Source organism: Chroicocephalus ridibundus, chromosome 6 (assembly GCF_963924245.1).
Source record: "Chroicocephalus ridibundus chromosome 6, bChrRid1.1, whole genome shotgun sequence".
In the NCBI taxonomy this organism is placed as follows: domain Eukaryota; kingdom Metazoa; phylum Chordata; class Aves; order Charadriiformes; family Laridae; genus Chroicocephalus; species Chroicocephalus ridibundus.
The window spans coordinates 75695734-75714060 of NC_086289.1; the positions used below are offsets into that span (position 1 = coordinate 75695734).

The 18327-nt window shown below is 38.6% G+C and overlaps 1 protein-coding gene across 3 annotated transcripts; it reads right to left on the minus strand.

Moving 5' to 3' along the window:
- Window positions 1–267: 267 nt before the first annotated feature.
- On the minus strand, window positions 268–17804 carry KNG1 (kininogen 1). 3 transcript variants are annotated; one of them, XM_063338312.1, is made up of 11 exons: window positions 17483–17803; window positions 14516–14626; window positions 13467–13551; window positions 10906–11078; window positions 9077–9184; window positions 6972–7053; window positions 5748–5914; window positions 4147–4254; window positions 3043–3132; window positions 1354–1507; window positions 268–987 (listed from the first exon to the last, which is right to left on the minus strand). In XM_063338312.1, the coding sequence occupies exons 1-11, from the start codon at window positions 17675–17677 to the stop codon at window positions 785–787; spliced, it is 1476 nt and encodes a 491-aa protein (XP_063194382.1). In that variant the 5' UTR covers window positions 17678–17803; the 3' UTR covers window positions 268–784. The 3 variants fall into 3 exon arrangements, with proteins under 3 accessions (XP_063194382.1, XP_063194381.1, XP_063194380.1); XM_063338311.1 differs by having other exon boundaries at window positions 1348–1507; XM_063338310.1 differs by having other exon boundaries at window positions 268–1507; window positions 17483–17804.
- Between the last annotated feature and the right edge of the window lie 523 nt (window positions 17805–18327).

Genomic DNA, 18327 nt, shown 5'->3' on the forward strand with positions numbered 1-18327 from the left:
TAATAATGGAAGAAGGCAGACAAATGCTAGGTAACTCAAGTGTTTGCAATTTTTTTGATCTGATCTGTAACATTTGTGCACCTCTGCCACAAGAAAATCTGTCAACCATAGTGCCTCTACTGTGCAGTTAACATAATACGCATAGGGAATAGTAAAGCTGCTTTATTTAGGATTCTCTCAGCTGTCCCTGTTATCTCATTCAATAGAACAGCCTGCTAATAATATTAATTTGTTTAAAGAAATTGTCAGGTAAAACAGGTTCCTTCATTATTTTTTTTTGTTCTTTAAAAGATTCGCTCCAGTAAATTAGAAAGATATTATTTCAGATATCTAATGCAGGCATCCTTGTTCTATATTAGCTTGCTTTTTTCTTGCCCATATTTGGTTGAGATTCTTCATGTAATCTCCAGAATTCTTTGTGTCATTGTTTTAAACATCACGTAGTGGGATTTAATGCAGTGATTCACTTTGTGCTTATAGCAACTTGAGGCAGATGAGGTACAATTTTAACTTCTGCAGCAGAAGGATATTGACTTGCCTGGTCCCTTTACTAGACTGGTTCTGAATTGCTGGTGCCATTGCCAGATTTACATCTTTGCAAATATATGCAAATACAGAGTATTGTTGTATGGTCTTAGGTCTGCAGAAGTGCTGGTGACCTGCTTGAGTTATCATAGTAACAGAATAGGAGCTTTGTCCTCCTCATATTTTATACAGTTCAAAAGGCAGTATTTTTCTTATTTTTCTATGTATAATTTCTGGAAAGGATCCTACAATGTTTGAATTATAGTAAAGCATCTGAGAGATCAAGGTCTTTCTCTTTGTTTTGAGGTGTTGAGTTTTCTGTTGCTGGATCGATGTCTTCTACTGCGGAAGGCAAGAGATCCTCATTTGTGAATTCTCTGGGAAAGCTAGAAGGAGCTGGAAGGTCCATAATTTGTTTCCATGGTTTTCCAGGACATCTGGGGAGAGGAGATCCTGTGTGATCTGGCAACCCATTAAATAAAGAAGTATCAGGAGGAGTTAGTGGTTCTGCAGCCATACTGGCTTCCTTTTCTGCAATCCCTGGATTAACTAGCTCTGATGCTGTTTCAGCACTGGACGATGGGAGGGTTTTGTTTTGATTAAAACCCCTTTCATCGGACTCCTCAGAAGATTTGAGGTCTGCATGTTTATGTTTACCATTTCTACTGTGCTTTTTATGCCCACACCTGTGGCCCTCTCTGTGCCCACAACCAATTTGATGCCTATGCCTTTTGTCATACTCATGATCCTTTTTATATCCGTGCCTGTGTTTATGCCCGTGTTTATGCCCGTGTTTATGCCTGTGCTTATGCTCAGGTTCACCTTCACCTTCTGGTTCCTGTCCACCATCTTTTCTTGTTTCTTTGCCAGGTCTTTCCCTTTCTTCTTCATTTTTATCAGAGCATAAAATTCCATTTGACTGGGCCAGCATAGCAGCACTTCGGAAAGGTGTGAATCCAGGAGGCCTTCTTATAAGTACTTCCTAAAAAACATCCCAATAATAGCCATATATGTTATATGAACAAGAACAATAGCTTTGGGGTTGGGAAATTCAGAAGTTGGCTCGTTGCAGCACATGAGTCATTTAGCCAACATATGTTATCAGATTTTTAAAGTAAACTAAATAATAATCTTTTCTATCTGTGATAAGCATGGAAACATAAATATCCTCCCAAATAATCCGAGTATTTTAGCAGTCATATGTTAAAAGAACAATTTATATATCACTGAAATTCTGCCAGGTTAACCTGGGAATGGTACTATAGAGAGGAAATCTTGTACTGGTTTTAATTTATGAACAATACAGTTGACTAAATGTCCCTGTGCTTGTTAGAGTGTAACACTCTGATGTATAAAACCAATTTCTGCTAAAGGCTAACACATTTCTGGGTAATCTCAGTAGTCCCAATACCAGAATTTACAAAAGATCTGCATCATTTTGTTATATGAAATGTAACTATTCAGTTTTTTGTTTCTAGATTTGACATACACATTTCATAAGACTGCTTAGAAATAGCACATATAGGTTAAAGCTGATAATATAAAACATTCAGTTGTTATTGAGTAATCTGTTTCCCCATCACTGGTCAACTGGAAGACAAACATCCAACATCAGTTTAATTTCTGTCCACCAAAGTGTCTGATCAATATCTCCCTGCAAATCAGAGTTATTTGGGACACAGCTAAATTTGAAAGTTGATGTGAATACAATATTTTAGTGAAAATAAAGAGGAGAGGCATTCATTAGTTGATACATAATGTATGAATAGGTAGCTATGAAGGTACTGAGCACAGTGAAGTTATCGATTATGAATACGGGTTAATCAGTCTCACTTTATTCAGTGTATCTTCTCTTCATTAGGGAGCACGGGAGTCCCTGCATTCATTAAAAAATCTGAAATCATCAGAACTAAAAAAGCCCTCATGATAAAAAAGATTTATATTCCATTCTGAAATTTTCAGACTCACCCATGTTCAGGGCTAGTTAATAGTGGAGCTGGGCAGGAAGGAAACGGAAAGATCTTCCTGCAGAGATTGACAACTCATGGCAGGAGATCTGCTACTCTACTAAATATGAAAAGATTCGCAGATGCTTTTGAAATCTGTGGGGTATAATTGTTGCATTGCCAAATACATTTTTGTCTCAATTTTTAAACCTAGTATGAATAATAATTCAAATAAGCTGATGTAGGTTGATACTTCAGAGCTTAATGGATAATGCAAAGGAGTCGTCAACAGGCAGGATGTTCTCTCTGTCCTGTTGCCTTCGTATTTCTGTAATCACTGTTGTCTACTGTCTCACCTTGTGACAAAACTGCCTTTAATGTAACAAGTTGCTGAGGTTGGAGGGTGAGAGGGACGAGTGTGGCATTACTGAGGTTGTTAAAAAAACCTATACCTTCCTTTAGTTTTGGTACAAACTTGGTATATGGGATAATTTGGAATAGATAAAGAATTTAATGTCTGCCTGTGTTCTGTGCTCTACTTATGATGCTGGGTAATGAAGAGGAATCATACCATTGACCGTTCTTTAGAGCAGTTCACCTGTGGAAAGATTTTATTGTCCCATGGGATCACGTGAATTTGTGCTTCACATGGCTGTGGTACCTGTTGACAAAACAAAAATCAATACATTAAGGCGACAAGACATCAGACACAAAGGAAGAGAGTTGTGTGTAAAAAAAAAAAAAAAAAAAAAAAAAAAAAAAGACTTTTTAAATAATACTATGAAATACAAATATACTTGGAACTTTACACAAATGTGTATGAAATCCATCTTAGTGATGGAGGCTTCTGTATTGCTGTACTGGGACACATCACTGCTTAGTTTTTTGAGGTTATAGCATGCCTATGTGAACACTAATTCAACATTGGTTTGGAGGCTGGATCTTGAAAAATTGTATTTTTCATCTCCAGCATTTTTGGAGCACTGTTTAATCTTCATGATATTCCTAAGAAATATTGGTTATTGATAGTATTTCTCCTACTAAAAACTGGGAAACTGAGATAGGAAAAAAAAAAAAGTCTTTTTCTCTATCCAGTGCCTGCTGCACTAAGATTTTAAAATCTCACAGGTAAGCACTGTTCATATGGTGGGAAAAGAGAGGGGAAATAAAGCCTCTCTTTCCCAGCCACCTTCCTTGCCAATGGTTTCTGGCCCTAGCAGCATTACTTTCCAGTGTCTTGAAGGCATTTTCCCTGTATCAGCAGCAGGCATTCCAGCAGAATCATTCCTTTGCACACCAGTAACAATCCAGTCTCATGTTTTCCTTAGCTGCAAGTCCACAGAGTCAGGAGTATTGCAGCTATTTCATTTCGCAGCAGCCTCCTCCCCTCCTTTCTTTGATTCATTATTATCAGAAGAAAGTTCCTTTTGCTTCGCAGTGAGCACTGATCTTGCAGTTGGAGTAACTCAGTTTAGGCTTTATGTTTTACTATGTTTTACTACCATTGTCACTAGCGTGGATTACGAACAGTGAAAGGTGTCCTTCTTGTTGAAACAAAAGTTTACTGAAAGAGGTAAGAGAACGCAGGATGTGACTTTACTTAAGCGTTTGCAATTTCTGGTGCAAATGAATGTCCATTAGGAACATTACAGTTGGCAACATCATCATTACTTACACTGTCTGATGTGGCTTCACAGTCTTCATTAAATTTTTCAAACTCTTTCTTGGAGCAGTTTGTCTTCTGGACTGTGAATGTTATATGGTAGTTTTGTCCTGCAACCACCTGAAAAATTAGCAAGAAGGCTTTCTGTGGTAAAGGCATTTTATTGAAAAGGGCTCACTGGAAAGATATTTTTCTAGAAGCTTATACTACTTACATGCTACAAGTCCTGCCCACTGGGACAACATATGTTAAGAACAATATTAAAATACTTGGCAGCAAACCTATCTGCTTCTAATCAACTTACTTATTTACTCCAGTTTCCATTCTCAAAAATTCCAGCATTGAAACTGAAGGAAAGAGGTCAGAATAATATCAGGCCCACAGTTTTGGCTTTGTTTTATTGGATGCTTGTAGTAATTTCATTGATAACAAATGAAATCATTAGCAACACTGCTGTAGAGAGCCAAATACGATGTAAGAAAAATGGAATGTGAGTAAAATGAAGTGTATGATGAACAGGCGCAGTTGAAAATGAACATATTTGCCAAATGCATTAAGGGGAGAAACTGCGCGGGTTCAAGAATGTGCCTGGTACGAGTTCTCTTAGTATTTTTTACAGAGCCCAAAATAATAAATCTTGCTTCAGAGACAGCAGGCAAAACACGAAATTCTGTCTGTTTTAAGTCTGTTTTAAAAATGCATGCATGCTAATGCATATCATGATACGTATGATACATATCAATCATGATATGAAAAAAGAGAACGAAGAAAAAAGGTTTAAAAGAAGGAAAAAAGGTTTAAAAGAAGAAAAAGCACAGATACTATTAGTAAGATAACGTGAGCTATTCAGAAAAACTCTGGTGTGCTTTTAGTGCTTTTTCCAGTGGCACCCCTCATGCTCGGGAGAAGTTGTTGAGAAAGTATTTTCTGAATTACTCCACTATCTTATTTTCAATTCTGTCCTGCAACTCTGTTTTGATATGTTGGGACAGTAAACAAGGCAAATGCAAATGCTGACCAATATTATCCTCTTGATTCCTTGCTCTTCTTTATCAAGTTGTATTTATCTGTATATCTTAAGTCATGCCCAGATGTTCTCTTGTGAATCTAGCTGCAGTATTCTTAGCAGCAGAATTAGTACCTAAATTAACAGATTTCTAAGGGAAATTGGGAAGCTCCATTTCTTGGAGCTTACAGCTACTGTAGGGTGGATAGTGCTTAAAATAACACACTGAGTATTGTTGTGGTGGATCAAGTGGGTGCTTTCTACTTTTCTCCTTTAAAAATTTAAGGTATGTTACAAAGGCTGGTAAAAAGTGGGGTAGATATACAGCAATCAGATACTTTAAGTCAACCTTTTTCCTGTACTTTTCAAATCACGTTGTTTTAAGAAAAATTAAAAAATCAAGAGATGGGAGATTTTAAAATTACTTCTGAATGCAAGCCAAGACGGATAATGTTTTACAAGAAAAATTGCATGGATATTTCAGTTACCACATGTATCAACACTTAGAGAAAAACATTATTTCAAATCTAAACACAAACTTTAGCTAACATTCAACTCAGACCAATTACACTGCAATGTCTGTTCCTCATCTCTGGTATATCCCAACCTGAACTGTCGCTGCTTTTATTTCTCCAGCTTTATAGTAGAAGTCATCGTTGCTCTCCGAATTATACTTCTCCAGAGAAACCTTCAGTAGTTCCTTCAGTTCAGGACTGTCTTTTGGGATGGTCTTTGGACAACCAGTGCGAGTGGCAGGAATTACCGTCTCTTCAACTGTAAAAAAACAACAGATTTCAGATCTAAGGAGCAAAAGATTCTTTGTAGATAAAGACTGTGTAAAAGAGTTAGTTATATAAACTCCTGCCTTCTGGAACACTTTGAGTTTTACACGATCAGCGTTCACCTAGTGTCGCATTGGACACTTCACAACAGTTTTCTCCTAGAAACAAGAACTGTGTGTACCAATTGCAGGTAGCTGGCACATAAAGAGAGGGAACGCTTACACGTATGGAAGGATCTGAATCGGGTGAAATAAGAGGTGCATGTTATTGGCAATGAATGAGGGTGTTGAAGAATATCATCATTTTTTGAAGAAAAAAAACAAGTCTGAATGGGTGAGAACATGACACTTATTACACGGAGTAGTGCTGTACTCCCTGTTCTAAAGCCCTGGAGCTGTGATAATCTGTGTCCAAATAGATGGCTGGAGGGAAAAGTAAGAATAAGAAAATGATTTGGGACTTTGACTGTAATGAACTTTTAAATTCTAAGTAATTTATTTACTGGGGAAAACACCCCATCCTCTAACATAGCAAATGTAGGTACAGCCATGCAATATGAAATAAACAATGATAGTATCAATAGGTGTATTACCGATCTTGGAAAAAGCTTGAAGTCCTCAGTTCCTTTGCCTTTGAAAAGAATACCTTGGAGCTCTCTGGAAAGTTAGAAGTTACTTAAACAATGGCATACCAACTTGCTTGTCGTTGTGGTGGAAAAGGAATTTTTTTTTGTAGGACAGTTATACTCTTTGAGTTTGTATCCGTTACTCTCCAAATGAGACTCAGCAACGAGCTCCATGTCATAGAAATAGGGCAGTATACGAATGATAACATGTAACTTTCAGCTGCATATGAAATACTTGTAGGAAGGGGAAAAAATCCGTGGTAATAGTTCATTTAGGGGTAGTGCTTTTTTGATCCCAGAATAATTACCTTCTCTTATTATTAGCTATTTTTATCTCTTGCATTTTTATTTTGCCCTTTTTTAGAATTGTAAAAAAATATTGAAAATTGCAGAACTTTAAAAATTGATAGTGCCTATGACATACCTGGAAGCTTGCATTGGCTTGCAGTGTCTACAAGCTGCTCTTGAAGATTTTCATATGCTTTGGCATCACATTTACCTACACGCTGGAGTAAAAAATGCAAACCAAATTCTTATTATTCAGAAATAATGAACAAGCTCACATCCTAAATACTGCCCTGCTAACAGAATAAGTCAAGCATACTACTAATAATTCCTTCCATCCGTATATATGCTGGGAGCAAGGAGCCTGCCAGTCAGTCTGCAGAGCCAATAAATGATCAGGGTTCAAAAGGACCACTCGGAAAATAAACCATAAAAGAGAAGCTAAGTGAGCTATTTGTATGTGTTCATTGCAGAAGGAAATGGGAAGGTTTACAAGCCAGAATCTTGTCTTATGGAGAACTCACTGGAATTTCTGTCTCAAACTGTAGAGACTAAAAAGAAGATTACATAATTAACAAATCAAACATTACTGAGTTTCCTGTATTTACTCAGGTGTTCTAAAAGAACTGTGGTCGATGACTTCCTTAACACATTGCGTTAGGACTGGAAGAAAGCAGATGTTGATCCCTTTCTGTTTTACAGAGGTTATAGACCCATAAAACCGATGTCTGTGCCATTCAAGTGATTAGAAATGGTAATAGGAAAGAACTAGAGGGCATGAATACATCAAGGAGAGACCAGAGGTTTTGTTGTAAACAGAAGTTGTATTTTGCAGATTTGTCAAAGTTCTTAAAAAGCATCAACAAAAGTCTGTAAAGAAACCTGTTGGTAAAGTACACGTAGATTTTCAAAGGCTCTAGAGGAATCTAATCAACTGTAGAATAAGGAGGAAGACTGTTACAGTTCAAGATGAAGATCTTAGGGCTATGACAGATACTTGAAAACATCATCCATAAAAAAATCTTCTCAGTAGTAGAAGAAATAATAAAAAATAATGTCAAGGCTTATTATCCACGTTAGAGAGAATGATATTATGCCCTACTGTAGCTCTGTGGTTCACATGCTTGTTGAATACTGGGTGCAATTCTGGTCTTCCCATTTCAAAATGAAGAGTACAGAGCTGAATAAAGGTATGAAACAACTTCCATGGTCATCCCAAGTATGGAAGATTCTTGGAATACCAAATTCTGATAATAGCTGCGGATGATCTATTAGCAAGGCTGCTCAACAGTTCAGAGGAAGAATGATAAAGATCCAGTCCCACAAAGCATGCGTGCTCGAAGCAGGATGTGAACGATCTTAGGGTTTCAGGGCAAGCGTAGGAAATGGAGAGATTTGCTTCAGCGAGTCTGATTCTCACTTGCCTGTTATGTACCACAGTGTTGTCATTCTTTCCTTCTTTGATCAATGCTTCTGAAATGTTCTGAAACACTTTTGAGACATTCAAGGAGTAATTTTAGAATGGGAGAGGCTCTTGAATGTCACACTCGAGTGCACTTCCACAGCTGGAACAGATGGGAGTGAGCTTCGGTGGTTCCTCCCCTCCATTTACCCGCACTGTCCATTGTCGCCCTGCATCCTGCCCTCTGCCTTGTGTTTGCAGGAGCATCGGCTGAGCCCTGGGGAGCTGGTTCAGGGGCGCTGGCTGCGAGAGCAACCCTCTATTTTTGGTCCAGTTAATTCTGTTCCAGGTCAGAGAAGCTGAGGAAGTACCTGGTTTTGCATCGCTGTTTAGCTAGAATATGTATGTTTGTTAATAAATTTATTTTGAAGCTCTCTTATTTGGACTGTGGTAGAGGTTAAGTAATAATTCAGATAGATACTCTTCTTCCAAAATATGTCTTAAGCTGGAAAAATGGTGCTAATTTTAATTATTGCTTCTTGGGTTGTACATGGGTAACTCCCTGAATATCTGGATAGGAACTTCTCAAGGGATTTATTATTCGGGTGAGACTATTTAGATTCTGTAGAGTAATCTGTAAACATTTCAGTGATCGCCTTAGTCACTGCTTCAGGAAAAGACAAGGATGTTCTAATTGCATAAATAGACAGTTATCTATAAGCCTGGATTTAAACTTCATTCACAAAGCGAAGCAAGACTATAAATATTTTCTTCAGCCAGATCTCAATGATTATTTGTTAATATGGTATTTTCTTGATAAACAAATTTTGAAGATTACTTACACCTCTAGAAGTGGGTTTGCACTCTGGAGTTAAATCTTGAAATTGTTCTTTGGAGCAATTAGTTTCCTCAATTTCATATTTAATTATGTAATTCCATCCAGCTACCACCTGGAACAGATATTTAGGAGGTACATTATGTAAACCAATACAAAGTCGGAAATTAAACTATTAAATGTGATTAGCAAAGAAAGCAAAACTACTCTTCTAGTGCCTTCCATCCATCAAATTACTTTGCAGTCATTGAGCTGTAGAGTATTCATGGACGGCAAAAAAAAATCTTGTCCTTGTGATGCAAGAAGTAAACCAAGTCATGCATATATTAGAAGTGCACCGTGTGTTTGGATGCTGCCTCTCCTGGCAAGCCTGCAGCCTCGTGATGCGTGGTTTCTTGCACTCTCCTCCAGAGTGTGTGTTACCTATTACTCCCAGTGACAGGAAGCTGGTCCAGATAGATGACTACACTAACACAGCTTGGCAAGTCCTGTGTTCCTGGGCGTGGGACATAGTAAAACACTGTCTGAATAATGTAACTTTATACTGCTGGCATCATTTGTTACTGAGTGTCCAGCATTTATCATCTCCCTATAATTGTGTCTGTCTTGGGCTTTACCTTCCTCCACCTACTGGTTTGTCCACATTTGTGACCCTTTTTTTAATCTTCTCTGCAGGAAGCAGTTCAGTTTTTCTCACTGTGGCTACTGCTTCTCCCCCATGAAATCACTCTACGTCACAGTGCTGGGTCAGGTAGCATTGGATTAAAAAGGGGAACTAAGAATCAAATATAGGAACTTTCTGTCCCAGATCAGTTAAAGTGGAGGGCTCTGACTGGTCTCTGTTGGCCAGAAGTGACATGATGGTTCTCTTTCCAGCGCTGGATTGCAGTCTTGTCTGTGACGTTTTGTCATGTGGCTTAAATGCTGCGTAAGCCTGTCTTTCAGCTAAGAGGGTGGTTGCCATCAGTAAATAAAAAGAGGACAGTCTGAATTCAATCATCAGTCAAATTGACACGAGACCAGAAGACCTTTTTTTGGCTAAGTAAATACATACACATTCAAAGAAAAGGGCCTGTATTTGGTGTCAGGTTATATACTAGTTAACAACCAAATAAGAAACTTTACTTCCTAGCAACATTGCACCAATCCATAGGAGAGCCTTTCACAGGGAAATAATTGTTGCATGGAATACCAGACAACATAGAATTTCTGCGACCTGAGCAGTCATTTCTCGCAAAGCAGATATTCCTGTGTGCAAAAATCTTTCAGCAAGTGACATGCTGGCTTTTTGGTTTTCTTACCCATTTTTCCTATATGGGATTTACACATCCTATAGCGTATAGCAGCTGCTGACATACGTGTCCTATTGCATTGCAAAACCATGGATGCCTGCTGCTGTTCGAGAGGCTGTCGAGCATGAGGCATCTGTGCAGGCTGGCAGGTTTGGCACAGAACCTGGGAGAGATCTGCTCCTGCTGGAGCTTCAGGGAGAGCGGAATACCCGAGCCCATCCCGGGTGACACAGAATGCCTGTGTCAGCACTGAATGCAAATAAACTGGTGCTAAACACTGGTTAGATGCAACTGCAGGTAAAGAAAAAATATGCTTACTATCAGTTTGTAAAGTTGACAGCTCTGAAAATCTAGTAGGTAACTGTTTATGATTCCTTATAAATGAAGAGAATTATTTACAGGTTCTACAGTCTATATGCATTTCATATGCTTTTATTCTGAAATATAAACCACCTTAAGATCAGAAATGTGGACAATAAACAACCAAGGTACCTAGTTTGGCGGGTTTTGGGGGGTAAAATTTAGAGAAAAATCATACACAAACCTGTATTTTAGCTTCTTTTATCTCCACAAGCTTAAAAAGGGCAGGTTCAGTACTGTGCCTATTAAACTTTTGAATGGCTTTTTTCAGAATTTCTGACACTTTTGAACTGTCACTCGATATAGGATGGAAGCATCCAGTACAGACAGCCTCAGTAAGTCTTATCTTTGGCGTAGCTGGAAAAGAAACAAACCAAAAAATATAAAGTTTCATGTAAAACAGCCTCAGGTTTTAATTTTTCCTCTCTGGGAATGAGAGAAAAGGTTCAATGAGCAAAAACCTTTCCTGCTTTTAATTGGAGTGATCAGCAAACCCCACATTTCAGTTTCAGGACCTGCAAAGACACTCATGGTATTTAGAAACATGCTTTGGTTTGTGGTGGTAGGGGCCTTCCATGGCATTTGGATCCAGGCATGGTTTCAGCAGCGAACTTCACTCAGAGGAGTGAGTTCAGGAGTCACTGAATCTCTGAAAGACCTTGCAAGTAATTTTGCTGTCACTAAGAAAGGGTCATCCCTCATTCAGCCAGGGAAGAGCCAGTGGAGACTACAACTAAGGAGATGTTCTTCAGATTTCTCAAAGCTCACCCGCTGTGTGCAGCTGCTTGCTGTCCTCCCCATGTTTCAGGATGAGACTTTGACAGGAGTGTTTTGGCTCAGCCCTGTGAGCTACTCTGGCTCTGAGCTCCTCGGGGACTGCAGCTGCCCTGTGCCTTGGAGCCCCTGCCAGTCACCACTTGGGGTTACCTTCAGGCTTAACCGACTGGATTGGCTGGGGATGGACAAGCTTGACGGGGATCTCAAACTTCTGTTTCCTACTACTAATCCTATTAACTCTCTTTCCTTTCTAGTAATCATGGATTGGATTTTCATAAATTAATTTTATAGTTCAGTACATAAATTAATTTCATGATTCAGTGAGCTTGAGAATGAACGTGGGACAATATGTGGTCTCTGTGGAATTGAAGTAAAATCTGTGTGCCTGATCCTCAGCTGGCATTAACTGGCTTTGATGGAGTTGTGCCAGGTGGCACCGGCCAGGAAACCAGCCCGGGGTCAATATGATCGAACGGTTCCAAGAAGGCTGAACAGTATGGTACCTGACATGGTGGGGACATCCCTCACCAGTCAGGGTCTGTTGTTTCACCCTTTCTGTTTGAATCCTTTGGATTGGATTTTGGGCCCTCTCTACATTTGGAATATCTGTGTAAGCAATATTTAGTCTGAGGTCTCCAAGGGGTACTTGGACAAAGTCCAGCCCTTTGTGTTTCTAGTATCACTTATTTTGACTCCGTAATTACAAATATGTAGATGTTAGAGAAAAACATGAGCATGTTTTAAGGGAGTAATCACACAGGAGGTAATAAAACAGCAGCACACCCACTTCCAAAACAACTATGGTCTCAGCATTTTCGTAAGTGCTGAACAAATGTGAATTCTTTTTTCAGAGTTGCTATAACTTGGTAACAAAAGATGAGCTTCTTAGGCTGAATACACGATTAATTTAATGTATGGGGGTTTTTTTTAGCTTTCTAAGCAAAGATTCCAATGCAATTTCCCCTGCATTCTCTGTGGGATGCACACAGCTCATACTGGCCACTAGAAGTCACCATTGCCCTACGAATGCCTGTAAGCGGGGCGGCGTTCGTTCAGCAGAACGCGGTTTGTGTCCACTGCAGCTCCTAGGAGGACACTGGCTGCAGCCGTGGCTATTTAAGCTTTGAAGAAGTTAGCTAGGAACAAAAAACAAAGATAAGATGCCAAACATCTCAGAAATCATGGTAAATATTTCTGTAGTTAATAAGCACTTAGCTCCCTGCTACCAGTTAGATGGATGTTTTAAAACTATCTTGGCTATATCTTACATGAACCCTAGACATAGGCACATAGAGATCTCAGTAGCAAAGCTTTAGAACAATGTGATCTCTTTCTAATAAAGGAAATTACTATGTGAACATAATAGTCATATATGAATGTCTTATACGCAAGAAACGTAGTACTGCTTATGAAGGTCTAAAACATGTCACAGTCTCATATTTTGTAAATTTTTTTTTTAATTCTTTTTTTGTTGGGATAAATATTTGTTTGGGTAAACTTTAACAGAAATAATTTAGTCATTTTTAGTTTGGAGAAAATTAAAGTACAATTTTGTCATATAAAGTTTTTTTCTAATAATTTCTGGCATAATTTTATACTCGAATAAGCAAGGACAGAAAATTCAAGTGCGACAAGTGGTATCTAGTCTCTAAGTTATTGATATGCTTTTGGTCTTAAGCAAATTAATTTTAACTTGTTATAATTCCAGTGTTTGAAGAAACTCACTGCACACACGTGCCGGTTTTCATTACCTTGGATAGAAACTGCCAGTGCTTCACTGACTTAGTCTGTATGTATATAAAAGTGAAGTGAAATTTTATCTTTAACATGTAATTGCTTATGGAAGATTATTTATAAATGTCTGAAGAGGATAAGGAACTTCTACCTTTAAAATTACCTTAAAGTCTCAGTATTATGTTTTTCCCATTCTTATTTGTGAACGTACTGCTGCCCCAAACAGTTACATACCTGGAAAAATTTTGCAGTCTTGCGAAACATTACTTGTTTTTTCAGCGTCATTCATGTGAACTCGAGCTGTGCATTCTCCTGTTTTCTGCAAAAAGATAGGACAACATTTGTCTTAAACCTGCTGAAGAAAAATACAGGGCTATATACTCCTCTAGCTGTTGAACAAAGTTGGCAGTTGCCAATTCAGTTTGGGGAACAAGTTCATCTGTACATTTGTAGTACTGTCTAATTTGCTGGTTTTTTACTGGAAAGGAAGAGTTTTGTTGATTGTGAGGAGAGAGGGGGTTGAACTGGGCATATAACTTGAAAGATTGCTTTGTATTGTGATTGATGCTAATTAATTAACTAAAGAATTTACAGTCAGCGGAATGAACAATAGCGGAAGTGAACACATCCTCATAAATAAAGTCTGTATAAATTGTGTATTTACCTAATTTCCTCTCTGCTAGATTATGCAGCAATGACCGTGGCATTTCACATTGATTCAAATGATATTATCACCACCGTCCCTTTCTTTGCATTGCGTACGGTGTGCAATCACAGTGGCTTCCACTGGAAACTACGTGTGCCGGGCTGTGCCTCCGCGGGGTGCTCTCTAGCAGCACCAGCCAGCCGTGCTTTGCCCTGCTAGAAGCCCGCTGGTAAATTTTCTGCCACAGTGGCTTCCAGGCCAGTATTTTTGTTGGTGCAGATCTGAAGTCAATTTGGTTATGCAAGTTTGCATTATACATAATTAATAGAAAGTTTTACAGCCCTCACACTCTCACAGTGCATGTATCTTATGCTGAATTTATTGTGAACATTCATATTGAAGTGCTGAAATATTCCCTTCTGCACACATTCAGGATTATAATGCTAAACTCACAATTAAAATGGTTAACTTTAGAGTTGTAAACATTTCTGTACTGTACTTTAGTCCTATAAGCTCTCAAAAGCAATACAGCTAAAAAAGTTAAGTTCTCTACTGTGTTTTTCCCCAGGTGACTGCAGTCCTGGTCATTATGCCAATGTTTCTGTACAGAGAACTTTTAAAGAGGACAGATACTTACAGCCTCTGCAGGTACTTTGTAATCACAGTCTTGCCAGAGTTTGTTTTCCTCAATGGCACAAGTGGTTTCTTGTATTCGGTATTTCACATAGAATTGTGTGTCAGGCCCTGCCTGGATAAAAACAATATGCATCCCATCATCTGCATAGTAATAAATCAAGTGAAAAGATAAGAGTTTCAAAAGGTAAATACTATCCATTGGTTACATTATATTTTATAGTATAGTTTCAGATTAGCTGCTGGTCTCCATGCAAGGTCTCCCAATTCTTGGTAGTTCAATAATTAACTTACCTAATTATATTACTGAGCCCTTATCTACAATTACAATATGGTGATCCAATAGATACGGTATGCTCAACTACCTTCATTAAACCAAGGGGTTTGAAAACAGAAAGAAGCGATTAGGTTTTATATTCAAATGCACTGCAAATAAGCAAATTTGTGTTGCTGCTTGGATAGTTGGCATAATTACCAGCTTGGACTGCGCTCCTGTCTGGCTCCCTCACTCTCACTCTTGGCCTCCTCCCAGGTCTGTCTGCTTTCCTTCTGTCCAGCTCCATGGGCAGCCCAGAGCCGCAGGCAGCACCCCCAGGCAGGCTGGCAGCACCCAGGGAGCAGGTACTCGCGCTGCCCTGCCTCCCGCCTCTGTGCTCTGGAGACAGCCTTTGGCCGCGCCTGCCCTTTTCTTACAGGCATTAAAGGCTGAGCTGCTCCTGAGGCGAGCCTCAGGAATCCCGGTAGATGAAATACAAGGTATTAAGCAAAGTTTGGCCTGGCCTATGGAAGTGTTTCTGCTGTTGTTAAATCGGTAGGGGGCATTTTCTCCTTGCCGTGAAGGGAGCAGTGACCCCGAGCCTACTGGTAGCATTGACACACTGCAAGGCTTGTGGTTCGTCCTTTAGAGGAGATACAAAGCCAGAAGTTACCAATTTCTTACAGCCACTAGAAATGCTCTGCCAACGTGCATTTTCAAATACAAGCACAGGCAGTTGCTGTACTTTAACACTGGGTACCCTCAAATAATACTGATGGGAGAATTAAATGATAATTCTTGTCTTAGTGGTACCAAGAAAGCAAAGCTGAGCTGATGTGGGTGGAATATATTGGATTTACGCTGGTGTAAACACAGAATCATATTCTGTGTTCTCTCAGTTCCTGTTGTGTGTTGCTACAGCTATGAAGAGGTGTAGAAGTACCTGATACAATGGCTGCAGGTTGTAAAAAAGGATGAAAGGGTCTCTAAAAATATAATGGACTTAATCCTCAGCAGGTATAAATTGACATTTATGCAGCTGCATCAGATTATACTATCTGGGACGTGGATTTAAAAAGAGCCAAATTCTGTTCTCTGTTATAGTGTTCTAAATCTGCAATAAATCAGCTCAGTGAGTAAATTAAATACGTGAGAGAAGACATTGTTTCTGTATGTTATTTGTTGTTGGTTTATTTCATTATTATTATGAATAGCTATGCCTTTAACTGGGACAGGCTCAGTCTTTCACCAGTCAGCTTTTATGTTTTACTACCTTATCAATAATGAATGTACATGAATATATAATAACCAGCTATTTAATTAATGCATTCAACATTGCGAGACTAGCAATGAGTAAAATCTATACTCTTTTTAGAAAAAGAATATCGAATATGAGGAACTCTATTGCCAGATTCCTTTTCTCTGTTTTTTACTTAACATCACAGTCAGATCAATGATTCAAAGTAATAATTGATTTCTACCTCAGATCTTTTAAGAAAAGATAGATATCTAGAGAAGGAAAGATGGATAATAATTGCAATAAATATGTATTCTTAAAAATAAAACATTGTTTAAAATGAAATACTGAAACTAATATCTATCCTTTGGGAACATCAGCAAAGGAAGGTGGTGTTGCAGCTCTGATATAAAGATGTTTGCATTTGGCTGTTGTTAAGGATGTGCGAGGTTCAGCAAAGACAGTGGCACTATTCATTTGTTGAATATTAATTGTATAAAGGGTTTGCCAGATTTTAGTCTTTGTAAGTACATGCTAAAATCTCCTCAGTTTGAAAACAGGAAAGCCAGAGGGTAGGAGCCAGGAGATGTGGGTAGTTTATTGTAAGGCGTTTAGCAATTCACGTCTCCTTTCTGAGGTCAGTTTCTATCTGGGTAAAAGCGTCTTGTGATTTTGGAGTGCAAAATACTCTCTCTGACACTGGGTTTCTTGTGTTTTACATCTGAAAATCCAATCCAGTAGAAAAAAATGCTAATGTTGTTTTCAAGTAAAGTAATGCTTGTCATTATTATGGTAATATCATCTTTGTATGCCTCTCAGAGGTAAATACTCTTTTGTTAGATTAACGCTATACAGAAGGACTCCAGGCAAAGGATCATGTTTCATTCTTTTTTTTCTTCTGTAATTTTAGCTGTCACCCTATTTGACTAAAATACCACCTAGTGCTTTTAGATACATCTGTGACTCGGGACTAGTGTCAATCAAATAATATTCACAAACAATTTATCCAGAGTATTGCCAAGTTTTATCGGGTCATTCTTTCTTATGTGTGATACCAGCTCTTCCTAAGTCAAGCTAATATTCAGGTTTTTTAGCAAGTGTGTTTTTGCTGTTGATCTGAAACCCTTACTGGTGATAGAAAGAGGGGTAGAATTCCCAACAGAGAAAGGAGGAAGCAGAGTGGACTAGTAAGACAAATTGTATTAGTGATAGAAATTTTCTATTCTTCAGTCCTTGCATTAATAAGCAATTCACCAGCATAGTTCCCTTGATAAGAACATAATATACATCCCTGCTTGTCATGGTAACGAGTATCTTCCTGTGCAAGCCCTTTCTTTGATTTTTTTTAAGGCATTTTTGGAAGACACTTTGGTGTTGTGCGTGCTCTCTTATGAACAAGATGGAGATAATCTGATTCAGAGTGCATAAACAATTCCAACCTTTTTTTTTTTTTTTTTTTTTTTGCAAAGTCTACTTACAGTTCTCTTGGCTTCCATCACCATGTATAGAGCAAATTGATTACCAGTTGCTATGTCTCCATTGTATTTCTTCAGTGCTGTGTCGACAGCTCTAAAGACATCAGGGTCATCACAGTCCGAAAACTCAAATGGAAGAGGGGTGGCTCTGCTGGAGAAAAAACTACAGCAGAGTACTAGTACAAGGAAAGGTTTCATAATGAGACAAAAACAGCCCCTTGAATTAGAAGGCTCTTCAAAAACCAAATGGAAAAGGAACGCCTGACAGGGTTTTAGTCACCACTTCTGTTTTTCAGGAGCAATAGCTGAGTAAACAGAGTAGGTTGTTGGGGTTGGTTGGTTCTCATCCTACCCTGTTTATACTGCAAATAAACTCCTGAGTTTATCTAAATAAACTTTGTGTGGTCACCAGAATGACACTAAGGTTATCCACCTTCCATCAAGATAACAGGCTAAATGGCTGCAGCTGGGGACAGGTGGAAACTAAGCAGGATGGCCCCTGAACAAAAGAGAAAGCAGAGCATCTGTGGTTTTCTGGCTTCTTTTCTTAACATCTAATCTGCTACTGAGACTGAATTTTACAAGGCTTAAATAAAATACCCAAGAAGGTCACAGTGGCAATCAAGTTCTGGTTGTGGACAACAACCCTCTTAATTTTATAGATCTGTTTATTGTTCAGACTGCAATAGTTCTGAGAAGCCAGAACATGTTTGAAAAAAAGTCACATAACTCTTCAATAACACTTGCTAAACCTCGTCCTTCGTGTTACTACTGGAAGTGTCCACTTTTGACGCCATGTGGAGAGACTGCCTTTGGGCCATGTCTTCAGTCTTTGTAATGTTTTGTTA

Coding starts and splice junctions, on each gene's coding strand:
- KNG1 (XM_063338310.1), bottom strand. CDS start 17,677: ATGAAACCTTTCCTTGTACTAGTACTCTGCTGTAGTTTTTTCTCCAGC. Junction 14,627..17,482: donor TGATGGAAGCCAAGAGAACT/GTAAGTAGACTT, acceptor GTTTTTATCCAG/GCAGGGCCTGACACACAATT. Junction 3,133..4,146: donor GTGAAGCCACATCAGACAGT/GTAAGTAATGAT, acceptor TTTTGTCAACAG/GTACCACAGCCATGTGAAGC.